This window comes from Aptenodytes forsteri, unplaced genomic scaffold, assembly GCF_000699145.1.
Source record: "Aptenodytes forsteri isolate BGI_AS27 unplaced genomic scaffold, ASM69914v1 Scaffold289, whole genome shotgun sequence".
NCBI classification, from domain to species: Eukaryota; Metazoa; Chordata; class Aves; order Sphenisciformes; family Spheniscidae; genus Aptenodytes; species Aptenodytes forsteri.
Window position 1 is genome coordinate 2,247,629 of NW_008795025.1, and position 12,154 is coordinate 2,259,782.

At 49.9% G+C, this 12,154-nt stretch overlaps 1 protein-coding gene across 1 annotated transcript in view; it reads left to right on the plus strand.

Annotated features, from left to right (window-relative positions):
* PAPPA2 (pappalysin 2) overlaps positions 1-12,154 on the plus strand; it is an 89,200-nt gene that overhangs the window by 51,885 nt on the left and 25,161 nt on the right. The window contains exons 13-15 of the mRNA XM_009275903.1: positions 4,014-4,185; positions 6,549-6,726; positions 8,956-9,169. Coding sequence (XP_009274178.1) covers positions 4,014-4,185; positions 6,549-6,726; positions 8,956-9,169 — 564 coding nt within the window. The remainder of the gene's footprint in view (positions 1-4,013; positions 4,186-6,548; positions 6,727-8,955; positions 9,170-12,154) is intronic.

The following is a 12,154-nucleotide window of genomic DNA, read 5'->3' on the forward strand; positions in this document are numbered from 1 at the left end:
ATAAAAATAAAATTTTTTTTTATTTTTTATTGGGGGGGGGGGGGAATATTGGCTTGTCCCACATCTTATACGGCCTGAATCAGAAATGGCTGAATGTCAGGAGTTTGCAGCTGCAATACAGGAATTTCATTTATCATCAAAAGGAGAAAGAGCTCCTTCATGCTGAGATCAGAACTGGGCTAACTATACCATTTCCTCGTCCAGCCTTCGTTAGGGTGTTCCAGCGGCTGGGAGCAATGATTTATTCCATCATGTTACCCAAACCCTGGTAAGGCATGTAGATCACGATGGGGCCAGGCCACATGGCTTTTTTTTTTTCTTTTTGTCCTGCACTTGTACAGCATCAGGCTCAAGGCCCAGAGTATTGCAGTGGTAGTCATGATGATGCTGATAATGATAAAGGAAGCAATCAAGGCAAAGTTTGTAGGTAGAGACGATATATATTTTTTTAGCTTACTGATATATTTGAGAAAATCAGATGGCTTTCAGTGACACGAGCCCCTCTTCAGGTCTGGAATAGCAGCACCAGACTTCAAAGCTACATGTAGGATGAGAACAACTTCTCAGAACTTGAGTCGATAGGTCTCAGATCATTTCCAAAATAAAACCTAGTGGGCATTTGTGGGATAGGGGTGGTGTTAGTCACAGAGAAAATGGTGATAAGTTAGTAATCTTTTGGGGCAAAGAGAAAGCTAATTATTTCTAAAATACATCTGTATGCACATATAGAATGTGTGCATGAGTGTATATGTGTGGTGTATATAAAAAGAAAGATTTCGATGTTATGACCTATAATTATCAATCCCTTATGTATAACTAATCTATATAACATTTTGCATATATAATAATACAGTAAGAAACTTGCTGATCTCTTGATCTACTTTATACCAGCATTGCGGTCATGTTTCTGAACTGGTGGAAAACCAAAATGTGTCCAGAAGTGCTGAAAAGGATTAGTGCTTTGTTACTTGTTATTTAATAGCAGCATTGTCCCGATTGCCGAGGCTGCCCCAGACAATGTGCCATTGCTCCACCAGCACCAGCAGAGCTGCTCCAGCCAAGCACTTGGCCCAGCTGGATGTCTCCAGAGGTGCCACCACCCTCCAAACGAGCGCTGCGATGAGCGCGCGCTCTCTAATTCAACAGAACTTCATGAGCAGATGAAGTTAGGTGTCTTGGGGTCCTGCCGTGGCCACCCAGCTGCCCTGTAGCCTACAGCTGCTTGGTGAACCCACCACTCATCTCCTAGCCCTGCTTTCCAACGTGTGGGCTGTTGCTTGGCTGGATAATCCCCATGTGCCCAGAGGTGCCCAGGGGTAAGGACTTTCTTGCTGTGGTGTGTTGATGTAGCATCATGGTAGGAGGGATGCTGCAGCACCAGCTGCAGCTCCCTACATGTCCATGACTGGCGAGGAAAGGGGCTGGGAGGCAAGAGCAAGGCTGGAAGGAGAAGCTCATCTGCTTTCACATATGTGTGTGCAGAGACACGCACGCAAGGAGGTTTAGGACAGCAGCTCTGTCATAGGGAGGTGGAGCTGGGGATGGGAGCATGTGTATGTGCGTGTGCTGGGGGCACAGGCAGGGAACAAAGCAACTGCCTGGAGAAGGTGACTACGGGAGGGGAGGAGAGAGGGCTACAATTGGTACCAGATGCCCTCAGAAGCTAATGACCTGACAAACGCTGTGCTCATAAAACAAATTCTTTAAAAAGGAAGCAAATGGAAATATAAGCTAGTGAAAGAATTTGCAGCAGCTGCCCTGAAACCGTTTCTCACTTCATAAACAGGTCTGCATTGAAAAAACAGCCCCTTTCTTCTTGTTCTCCTTTGTGGTCCCCTCCTGTGCCCACCGGCTCTTTCAAGGCTGTGGCCTGCAGGTTTCCAGTGTGTCTTTGGCTTGGTGGACTTGTCCAGAGTCAACAGCACATTGCGTTCCCTTAACATCCATGTCAGCACTAGGGGTGGGTTTTTTGGGTTTTTTTTTTGGTTGTCACTTGTGGGATTTCTAGCTATGCATCCTTGACTGGAGAGGCTGAGCAAATGCAAGGGGCAAAGGGTGAAATGCAGTGCACAAAAACTCTCAGCAGCCCTGTGCAAAGCAGGGAGCAGAGGGCAGGCGTTTGGATATAACTCCCTCCCTTCTCTCCCCAGTTATCACCTGAAGCTGCAGTACCTCTGCCCCTGCTTCAGGAGGGCTGCTGTCATTTTTTTGCACTGGTACCACTTGATAAAAGATAAAGCCTGACCGCCAGATAACCAGGGCATTTTCTTGTGGGAGCTCTTGTGTCAACCCTGTGTCTCGGCCCCATTCTGTCCCACGTAATTAATCTACTGGCTGCATTTCACTGATGGAGACCATAACCCCCTGGTCGGCACTCCTCTTCACTGTGTGACTATTTGTGATGCTTAATTAATCAGTACCAAATGGCTGGTCCTTGGCAGGAAGCTGCTGCAGTGAGGAGGGGGCTGTTTATTTCCCAGGGATGGGTGACACATTGCGAGCTGTACTGGGACCTCTTGTAACTTAAGGTGGTACACAGGGGAGGGTAATTCCTCCTTTTAGCTGCTTCTCACCTTGGTGGCCTCAGCTGAGTCTTTAGAGCTGGACAGGTGTGTGTTGAGATGATCTTGATCCCAAAGAGCCTGATGTCAACACGCACGGGCTTGAAATGCTGCCTGAGCCTGTGGGAAGAGCAGAGCTGCTGAAGACTATCAAAGCAGAGCAGGAAGGTGACCAGAGTGGGGTGGAGGAGACAGCTGCAGCATGTTCAGCTTCTCCCTTCCACCACAGGCTGTGTGGACAGGAAGCTTGGGCAACTCTGCTGCCAGGTCTGGGGGGCACCGTGTGTAGTTTGAAGAACATCTCATGGATGGTTCCCTAGTATCTGCAGAGGTTCCTTCTCTAGCTAAACATTTCCTTGCAGTTGGAGAATCCGCTGTGGATTCTCTGATGTCTAATACAGAGTTTGACATACCTGTCGCTCTTCTAACAGCACAGGCTTTAGAAAGGCCTCTTCATCTTTTCTTTTCCTATCTATTGCTGCAAATCTTGTCTTACTCTGCACTAAGGCCGACTGAAATTGAGGTGTGGATTCAAAAGACCAGGAAGGAGAAACACCCAATGTTACTGTCTGGGCTTTGTTGCCTTTGGAAAGTGCAAATCTCTTGCTGTCCACTGCCTGTCCCCACACACTTGTGTCTGAGACAATGTGTGAGCAGAGTATGTACAGGAGGACACATGTGAATGGCTGCGATCACATGTGAGTCTAACAGTGTACTCCCTATGGCACTGCAGAGCACAGTTTCAGGAGGTCTCTTGCCACAAGTTCCCTGGTGTCCAGTATGATTTAAGTATGTTGGAGATGAGACATTCTCATGTGGTAGAGACTGCTCTGCTGCTGGAGAAGCTGCAGCGCTCTCAGGAAGGTGCTACAATGACCGTTGTTTATTCCTTGTGCATTCAGGAGTGCTGCTTGATAGGACCATTTGATACAAACTTTCCCACTTTGGCCGTGAGAGTTGTGGCCATGCTGGATATGTCACCTGCCTGCCCTCTTCCCATGATCTCCTTCCTCTTGCTCCCTTGGTCCACCTACACTGAGCACCACCAGCCTCTCGGTGCCAGGCTGTGTGCAGGCTCTGTGCAATGCAGCCTGTGCACCCCGGGGCAGAGGAGCTGGAGTAGCCCCGCTAGAGAGCATGGGTTTTGGAAGGAGCGTTGTTGGGCCGTGCCTCATTTCATCAGCTTGGAAGGACATGATGGTCTGTGGGAAGGTGTGGGCTAGGGTTGGGCCAAGGTCCAGCCAAGGCAGAGCTGGGAAAAAGTACCGTCCTGGCAACATCATCAGGAGACTTCAAGCCTGGAAGAAGCTGGGACTGAAGGATAGGTGTGCATCTCTGCAGGCATCTGTGACCTGCTGAGCATCCCATGCAGGTGCCACCCAGAGAGAGCCCCTCCTTGCTGCAGAAGCCCTGGGACCCGCTTGCTGATCCCTTCCCTCTTCTCCTCCATAGCTGTGTCCACGGTGCCTGTGCAGTATCAGGAAGCTGCATGCGGCCACTGCTTGCTCACACTGCCACCCTGAACTGCACCTCCAACAGCCCAAGGCACATGGTGTGCACCATTGCCTGCGAAAAAGGCTTCGTCCTCCGCTCCAGCAATGGGAAGAGCCTGGGCTCCATGCAGGTGAGTGGACCTCAGGGTGGGGGTGACCTCACGGCCCGTTGGACCAAGTGCTAGTTAAGAAAGGTTTAACCACCCTGAGGTGGTTGGAGTGACCCCAGGACACCTCATTCCTCCAGCCCCAACCTCCTCACTGCTCTTCCAATGAACCTCAGCCCAGTGGAGGCTCTGGTGCTGGACCTCAGTGTTGGTGGTCCTGCTCTGGGGACTACTCTCCTTCCCTTGCTGCAGTCCTCCTAGCTGCCTGCAGACCACGGCTCTGCTGGGCAAAAAGCTGCTGCAGGGGTTGTCTTAAGTCAGGGTGATGCACTCCCGCAGAGGAAGAGGTAGACATTTCTGTTCTCCAGATGGGCATTGCTGGCAGGGTTAAACACCCCTGGGACATTTTCTCTCTTAAAGCTGAAGTTAGTGGCTCAGGAAAAAATGAAGTCATTGCAGAGTGACTATATTTAGAGGCAGCCGACAGCGCCGAGAACTTTTCTTCCTTTGTGTTGTGTTGCCATAACGCTGCCCACGCCAGCGGGGCAGCACAGAGGTCACCATGAAAGAGTTTGTCCTGCTTTCCAGAGGGCTGGTGGATGCCTCGTAAAAGCCACAAGCCAGCATGGCTCTTAGCTGTTGACTGAGGAGACCTGGAACTGATGTGTCCTTGGGAGCTGAGCTGCCTTGGGTCTGGGCAGTCCCCTTGGCAGGGTTGTGGGCACAGTGTGTCCCGTCCTTAGGCTGTTCCTGGAGGGGGAACAGGAGTCTTTGGGGCTGAGCTGGTCCCCATGCCAACCTGAGCAAGAGCATGAACTTGCAAGGGGTGGAGACAGATGGAGGTAAGTCAGGCCATCTCAGCAGGATGGACCTCTCATCCCCTTGGAGAGTTGCAAGTCCTCGTGATGTCTGGCAGGCAGGTTTCCTGTGCTGCAGCCATTGGTATTTGCTGAAGGAGAGGTGGGTACTGGAAAGTGCAATGGGGCAGCTGGGGGTGCACTGCTCAGCCCCTCATCACCAGGGGGTTTATTAATTACATGGCCGCATGGCTCTGTGGGCCAAGGCATGCCCAGGGAAACCAAAATGTTCCTGTTCTCCTCTGAAATGAAACCATACAAAATAAATCTGCCTCAGGTGATGGTTTTCACGCATTTAGCAGCGAGATGGGAAACTTCTGGACAGAGCTTTGCCATATGACTGTCACAGCAGATGGCAGCTTGCAGGTGCCCTGCCTTGAGCCCCCAAGTGATGTTACTGGTTTGGCTGTGTGACTGTACACATCTTGAGGTATTTTGGTGAAAATGCACACAGCTCTCCCCCGAGCATCCTCTCCACCTGGTTCAGCTACACCATGATCCTACTGTACACCCAAGAGTACCAGACTCAAATTTAGTGATGTCTTTCAGAGCCACCGTGTCCATGTTCAATCAAATGTGTTGGCTGGGAGGACAGGTTACACATTTGACTGTACAAGCAGCATAGTTGTACTCAGCCAGTGAAGGGACATCAGGAACAGTTGAAAGACACCTCTTTGGTTTGCAGTCCCTGCCTGAGGACTGCTGGGCTGGGGTTAGCAGTCTGGGAGCGGAAATCATAGAACAGTTTGGGTTGGAAGTGACCTTTAAAAGATCATCTAGTGCAACCCCCCTGCCATGGCTTGGGACATCTTTCACTAGACCAGGTTGCTCGTGGCACACTGTCATCCACCACTCTGTTTTGATGAAGTCTGTGGCACGTGTTGATCATGTTCAGTGGTGGGACCACTGGGGGTTAGGTTCTCATGCAGTCCCCCAGCTGTGTAAGAGGGGCTGTGTAATTAAGATTTGTAAATGAGGTTATATGAACTTCTGATTTCAGTGGGGTCTGTGGGGTGAGGCATGAAAGAATCTGTTTTTTCCCATTTAGGGAAAAACAATCAACAGGAGACCTGCCTGTCAATGGCTGAAGTAAGACTTGATCTTGTAGGGGAGAAAATTGCAGTGCACAGAGCTGGGAATAACTTGTAGTTCAGGAAGTTGTAGTGTATCTTGAAGGGATTTTCCTTTTTCCCTTAATGTGCTCTGGCACTGCCAGACAGTGTGCATGCAGTTAGCGTTTTCTGGAGGCAAGCAGTTACAGACCAAGCATTAGAAGGTCTTTTGTGCAGGTGGCTTGTGTGTTACCCCAAGGGCCATTTACTGCTTTCACACCCCAAACACCACCCCATGAACAGGTAGGGGCTTTGTGACTTTGTGTCCAGAGTGGGGAGAAAGGGCACATTGGGGGAGGAAAAGTGGAGGAATGATCTCCTTGTCCTGAAACCTGGGTCAGCCCTTTCTGCTGTGGTGGCAAACCCATAGATTAAAGCTCACTTGCAGGGGTCTGATGGAGCCTTGCTTTCTCCACAGCAGGAGGTGGTGCTGACATGCAGCTCGGGGCGGTGGGACAGATCTGTGACTTGTGACCCTGTCGACTGCGGTGTCCCTGACCAGTCCCACGTGTACTATGCCGAGTTCTCCTGCCCCAAGGGGACCACCTATCTGCAGAGATGCTCCTTCTCCTGCATCGACCCAGCCAAGCTTCAAGGTACAGTCTGGAGTGCTGAGGGATTTAACTCTCCCTGTTTGGTGCCACCTTTTCATGCCTGTCCCAAGCTGTTCAAACAGAGCATTGCAACTTCAAATTTCCCGGTTATCCTTGCTTCTTCCAGCCAGGTGGGCTCTTGAGAGACCTCCCAAAATGGTGTCATCCATTCCTCTTGAGCGAGGACACCATAGTATGGGGATAATTTCCTCTGACTTCCATCCCCTGGCTGGCAGCCCTTATCCATCCACCTCAGGGTGTAGGGATGTCTTCTCCTGCTAACTGGTGAGGGCTGGCAGCCTCCAGCATTATGGGGACAAGGGAGGCAAGAAGTGTGCAGGCAGACAGACAGAGAGGACTTTAGAGAGCCAAAAGTGGCTCGGTGCCTGGTGGCTGTGGGAAAGTGTGTGGTTCAGGAGTCCTGGGGCTGTATAAAGCCGTAGAGACTGATGCCCACAGCTGCAGAGCAGTCTGGGAGATGTTCACCACCCAGACACACAGCAGTCCCCCAGACATGCCATGGCCTGGCTTTCATTCTGCCGACTCCGTCAATAGCCACAGGAATGTTTTTAAGCCAAGTTGGAGAAAGAGAGCTACTGTTCCTGTCTATACCAGGCTGAGCTGGATGGGATTTCGGGGGTAATTGCCTTGACAGCTTCAAGCATTGGGACTTTATGTGAGTTTCCACCAGTGCCTTTGCTCTGAACAATCACATACAACAAATCATTTTAATGGGTGCCCTATTTTATGGAGACATTTATAGCTGAAACGTATGAATTTTTTTTTTTAAGTTAAATCTAAGGAGCAAAAACTGCAGGGAATTAAGGTCTCATTTCACGAGGGGGGGATGCCGGCAGATCCCCAGTGTGAGCTGATCAAAGGGTAGCGTGCGAATGACAACTCGACAGCCCAAATTCTGCACAAACTGATGCCTGTTGCCTTGGGTGGGTCAGCTGAGGGCAGGGCTTTAATCTGATCTTTCACTCACAGCTGCCTCTTGTTCCTGCTGAAGTCAACGGGAGGTTTGCCATGAGCTCCCTTGGTGGGAAGGCGTCCCCTTGATGGAGCACCCTGGGTGACTTCCAGCAGCTGACACGACGGCTGGTGGTGCTCAGCCAAGGCTGTTGAGCCACGTGGGTAAACCCGCAGAGGTCCAGCTGACTCGGCTGAGCTGTCGATGCAGGGACGTGCCTGATGCTTTTTCTCCCTGAAGGCTTGCATCCTTACGGGCAGACTCTCGAGGCTAATAAATGCTAAGAATAGGCAAGGAAAGGATGATACGGCTGCACGGCACTCGGAGGCAGGGGGTGACCCTCGGCAGTGCTGGGCCACTGGGAATGCAGGCACTGCACGGAGGCATGGTCTTGTCCCTGGTCCAAGAGCAGCTGTAGGCAGAGCAGCGGTCCTGTAAAAAGAAAGCAATGCTTGAAGGGAGCATGGAGCAGTCTGGCTGCACCAGGAACCTGCTGATCCAAACCTCTCGGTAGGAAGAGTCCCATTCTCTCCAGTCCAGCTTTTTTTTCTTGCTCAGCAGTTCCCAGTGAACCATCCATCATCCATGCCATGTGGGTGATGCAGTCCTGGACACTTACTGCAGGCACCCAGAGCTGTGCAGTTTCAGCCACCCATTAGCTGGGTCTACCAAACCTCCTTTGCTCTAGAGGGACAACAGAAAGTTGGGCTGTAATACTCAACACAAGCCTTTTGTAACGGGTGGTTTGAATTCCCAGTCACACCAGTTAAGTCTCCCACATCTGTCCTGCTGGCACTTTCCAACTTGCAGTGCACGTGTAGCACAGGGTATGACAGCTTGTAAGGGAAGGTAAGGACAAGCTGCAAAAAGCACCTGAGGAGAATGGAGATGGGCTGAGCTAAACATGACAGATAGCTGTCATACACAAAAGCCCCCAGCCCACTGAAGGCTATTCTGAGGCATCACCAGAGAGGGGAAATTGAAGGGAAAGTCTGGGGGAGATTTGCAGAACCAAGATCCTTTCTCCATTCCCTAAAGTTGTCCCTTCCCCGTTTCTGTCTGCATTCAAGGAGTTTGGTTTCTGCCCCAGCCTGAACAACCATGCAACAGAGTCCATGGTCTTCGTATTTGTTGCCTCCATTGGCATCAGTAGCCACTCTAACAAGAGGACTTTTGCTGGTTGCTCTGAGCTTCGCTCAGCAGGACCCCATTCCCGGGTCAGCTGTAACCCAAACACACTGCTTCTCTTTTGGGGTCAGGAACAAACCAGTGGCTGACCTGCCTGGAGGATGGTCTCTGGTCGCTCCCTGAAGCCTACTGCAAGCTGGAGTGTGACATGCCTCCCGTGGTGGCCAATGCCAAGCTCCTGGTCCTGCGGTGCCTGCAGGGGAACCACGACGTGGGCTCAGTCTGTCGCTACAAGTGCAAGCCTGGATACCATGTGGCTGAGAACGCCGCGGGCAAGCTCAAGAAGTAAGTCTGTGGCAGATCTGTTATCATCATTTCCTTCCTCCTCTTCTCCCAATGTGAGCAAAGAGAGGTGATGGTATGTTGGCAGTCTCGAAGAGCTGATTTGATAGGTACAAGGCAGAGCAGCTTGCTCTGGTCATGCAGATTTCTTGAGATACGAGAGGCATTCCCCTGGCTTAGGTGAAAGGAGGTGGGAACAAGATGCAAGCTGCTGTTGCATGCATGTGTACATTAAATGCCTTAACCTAAAGCATGCGAATTTTCCCGTGCACCTCAACGTACTTGTTGGTTGCTGAAAATTAAGCATGTACAGAAGTGTTTGTGGGCTCTCAGGTAGTTAGATGTAATAAGATGCTGGAAGATTCCTGGAGCTGCTGTCTTTCCTAAGAGTGATAAAAAAATAGATAAAGGCACCTGGGGGTTGTAAGAATGAATGACTGCCTTTTGTCAGGGTTAACATTTTACCCCCTGCACGTCTTGGCTAAATTTAATCTCAAGCATTGGCGTTTCAATTGGAGAAGATTTTTCCCGATGCTTCGGGGAAAAATTCCTGGTGATTCACTAGCCCTGTGCTCAGCCAATATTGTGATGCTGGGGGGTAAAGCAGCATTTTGTCTGTGATGCCTCCAGCTGCAGTCCCTGTTGGGTACGGTCACTAAAGATTCCTTGGCACTGGCTGGGTCCTCCCCAGAGTCTTGATGCTAGCCCAAATCAGGTAATTATGTGCTAATTTTTTAATGCCCCCTTCCAGTTTTAATTGGATGCAGACTTCATCTCTACTTTGCTCTGGGGTAGGGTTGTTGTGCACTGGGAAGCAGTTGCCAAATTTCTTGCCTTGTAATGAAGGAAGTGGTTTCTGTAAACAGCTTTTTGCAGTGTTAGGAGCATTTCTTGGGCCAAGGGGAGCTAAGCAAATTATGATTATGGCTACAATCACATGGACTGCTTTGCAAACTGTGGAGCAGCTTGCGTGCCTGTGGCATTTCAGGCACAGGACGTGCAGTCAGATCAATGCAGCTTGCAAAGTTAGACCATCTCAGTCATGCTGCAGCAACTGCTGGTGAGAAGGTTGCCCTCTGGGAATTCCTGAGGCTCCTCTGATGTGTGTGTAACTTCTCTATGGGTCTGAACAGCCTGTGAGACAAGTCAAGGAAAATCATGCGAAGTGGTTTACATTTTCATAGCAATGCACATTGACATAGCATTTTCACATCTGCTATTATCATTACTACTAATTCGTCTAACATGTTTGATGGTAGAGTACAATCCTATTATGGTAAGCAAAAAAAACACAACACATTAACAGAAGCAGAAACTTCATTGTTTCCTTATCATGCAGATTAACTGCTATGTGAGTCACCTGATTCAAAGCAAAAGCCTTTCCTTGGAAGAGTAAATGCTGGTGTACCATCTCATCTGGAGCTCTGTATATATACTCAGCATGAGCACAAACCCCTTGGCATGTGTAGTGAGTAGCAGCTACTAGCCATAAGCAGGCTAGTCAATTGCTGGATTGCTGGAAATCCTTCTGGTGTTTCAGCCCTGGCAGGCAGAGGATGGGAGCTGCCAGAGTGAGAGGTTGCTTTCTTTGTTCAGGCCAGTTTCAGAGAAAGCAAGTTGTTGGAGAAGGTGATAGAGAGCTCTGGAAGGGGCCAGGACTGGTGGGATGCAGGATGCTGATGTGCTGGTGAGGGAGCAGGGTCTCAGCTGATGACTCGGACATCAAGTTTTGGGGTCTTCTGAAGTCTTTCTGGGTTCTTTCTGGGTTCAGCAAACTGAGTTCTTGATCTATTGTCTCCCTGTTGTCCATCAACCCAGCAAGCAACAGCCTTGCTAAAGGATTTAGTGTCATACAGGTGTTGATGGGCATAAGAAAGCAAGACTCTGTGTACTAGATATTGGACAAAAGTCAGGCATGATCCACAGATGACACTGAAGACTCCCCATGCCAGCTAACTAGCCCAACCTTGGAAATATAGTCAGGCTCCCTTCGAATTATTCTTCTAGCTCTAGTGATTGTGCCTTTTTAGAGGGGAACGATGGAAGGGGTGTTACCCCCAGCTGGCCTCGCCAACCACTATGGGGCTCAGACTGTTCTCCAGGGAAGGTGTAGAGGCATCTTTGGGTGTCTGTGGGTTCCCAAGGGATCAGCCCACTCTGCTACTATGTGAAAGACATGCTCATCTTTTCGCAGTGCTGTTATAAGAAGCTTGGTCATTTCCTTCAAGGGCTGCTTGTAGGCACCTTCCTTCAGGGATGGCTCTGGATCCCCCATGGACAGGGACAGTTAAGCTGTAATGTGAGTGAGCAGGAACCCAACCCAGCCAGGGTTCAGCATCACCTCCTGACTAGCTGCTTTTTTGATCCGCCTTCTGCAGTGCATTCCTCTCTCATGCACCTCATAAAACACCATGGCTGCTACAGCTGGACTGGGGACCCAACCCCTGGGGCTTTGCTCCTCATGTGGTAGGGCTACAGTGCCCACCTTATGCAGGCCTGAGCTGTGGCTGGGATCCAGCTGTCTATCCAAGATGAGATGCTCTTGGACAGAGATGCTCATATGATTCCCTCACTTCTGTTTCCTTAGTTGAATTTTGCTGCAGGGGCAGTAAGGTTACTTAGAAGGCTCCCACAATCTTAGTTGAAATTCATTTCCCATAGCATAAGTGGAAGAGAAAGGGGATAAAGAAATCTGTTGTCTCAGAGAAGATGCTTTTATCTATTAACCTGAGTGAGGAAAGGTCCTTCAGAAATCACTACTTGTCAACAAGAGATCCTCGAGGAAGTGTTGATTGTGTAATCAAGATCCTGACAGAGATTTGCTGCCTTTCTGCTGGCAGGATCATCTGACTGACAATGCTGACATGAAGGGTAAATCTTCTTTGACTCTTCCTAAAGGAAATCTGTTTTCAGCCTGAAGAGCCCACATAACAGCCTGGTTTTCAGCTGCCAAGCTATTTCACATCTAACCCCAAAATAACAGTAACA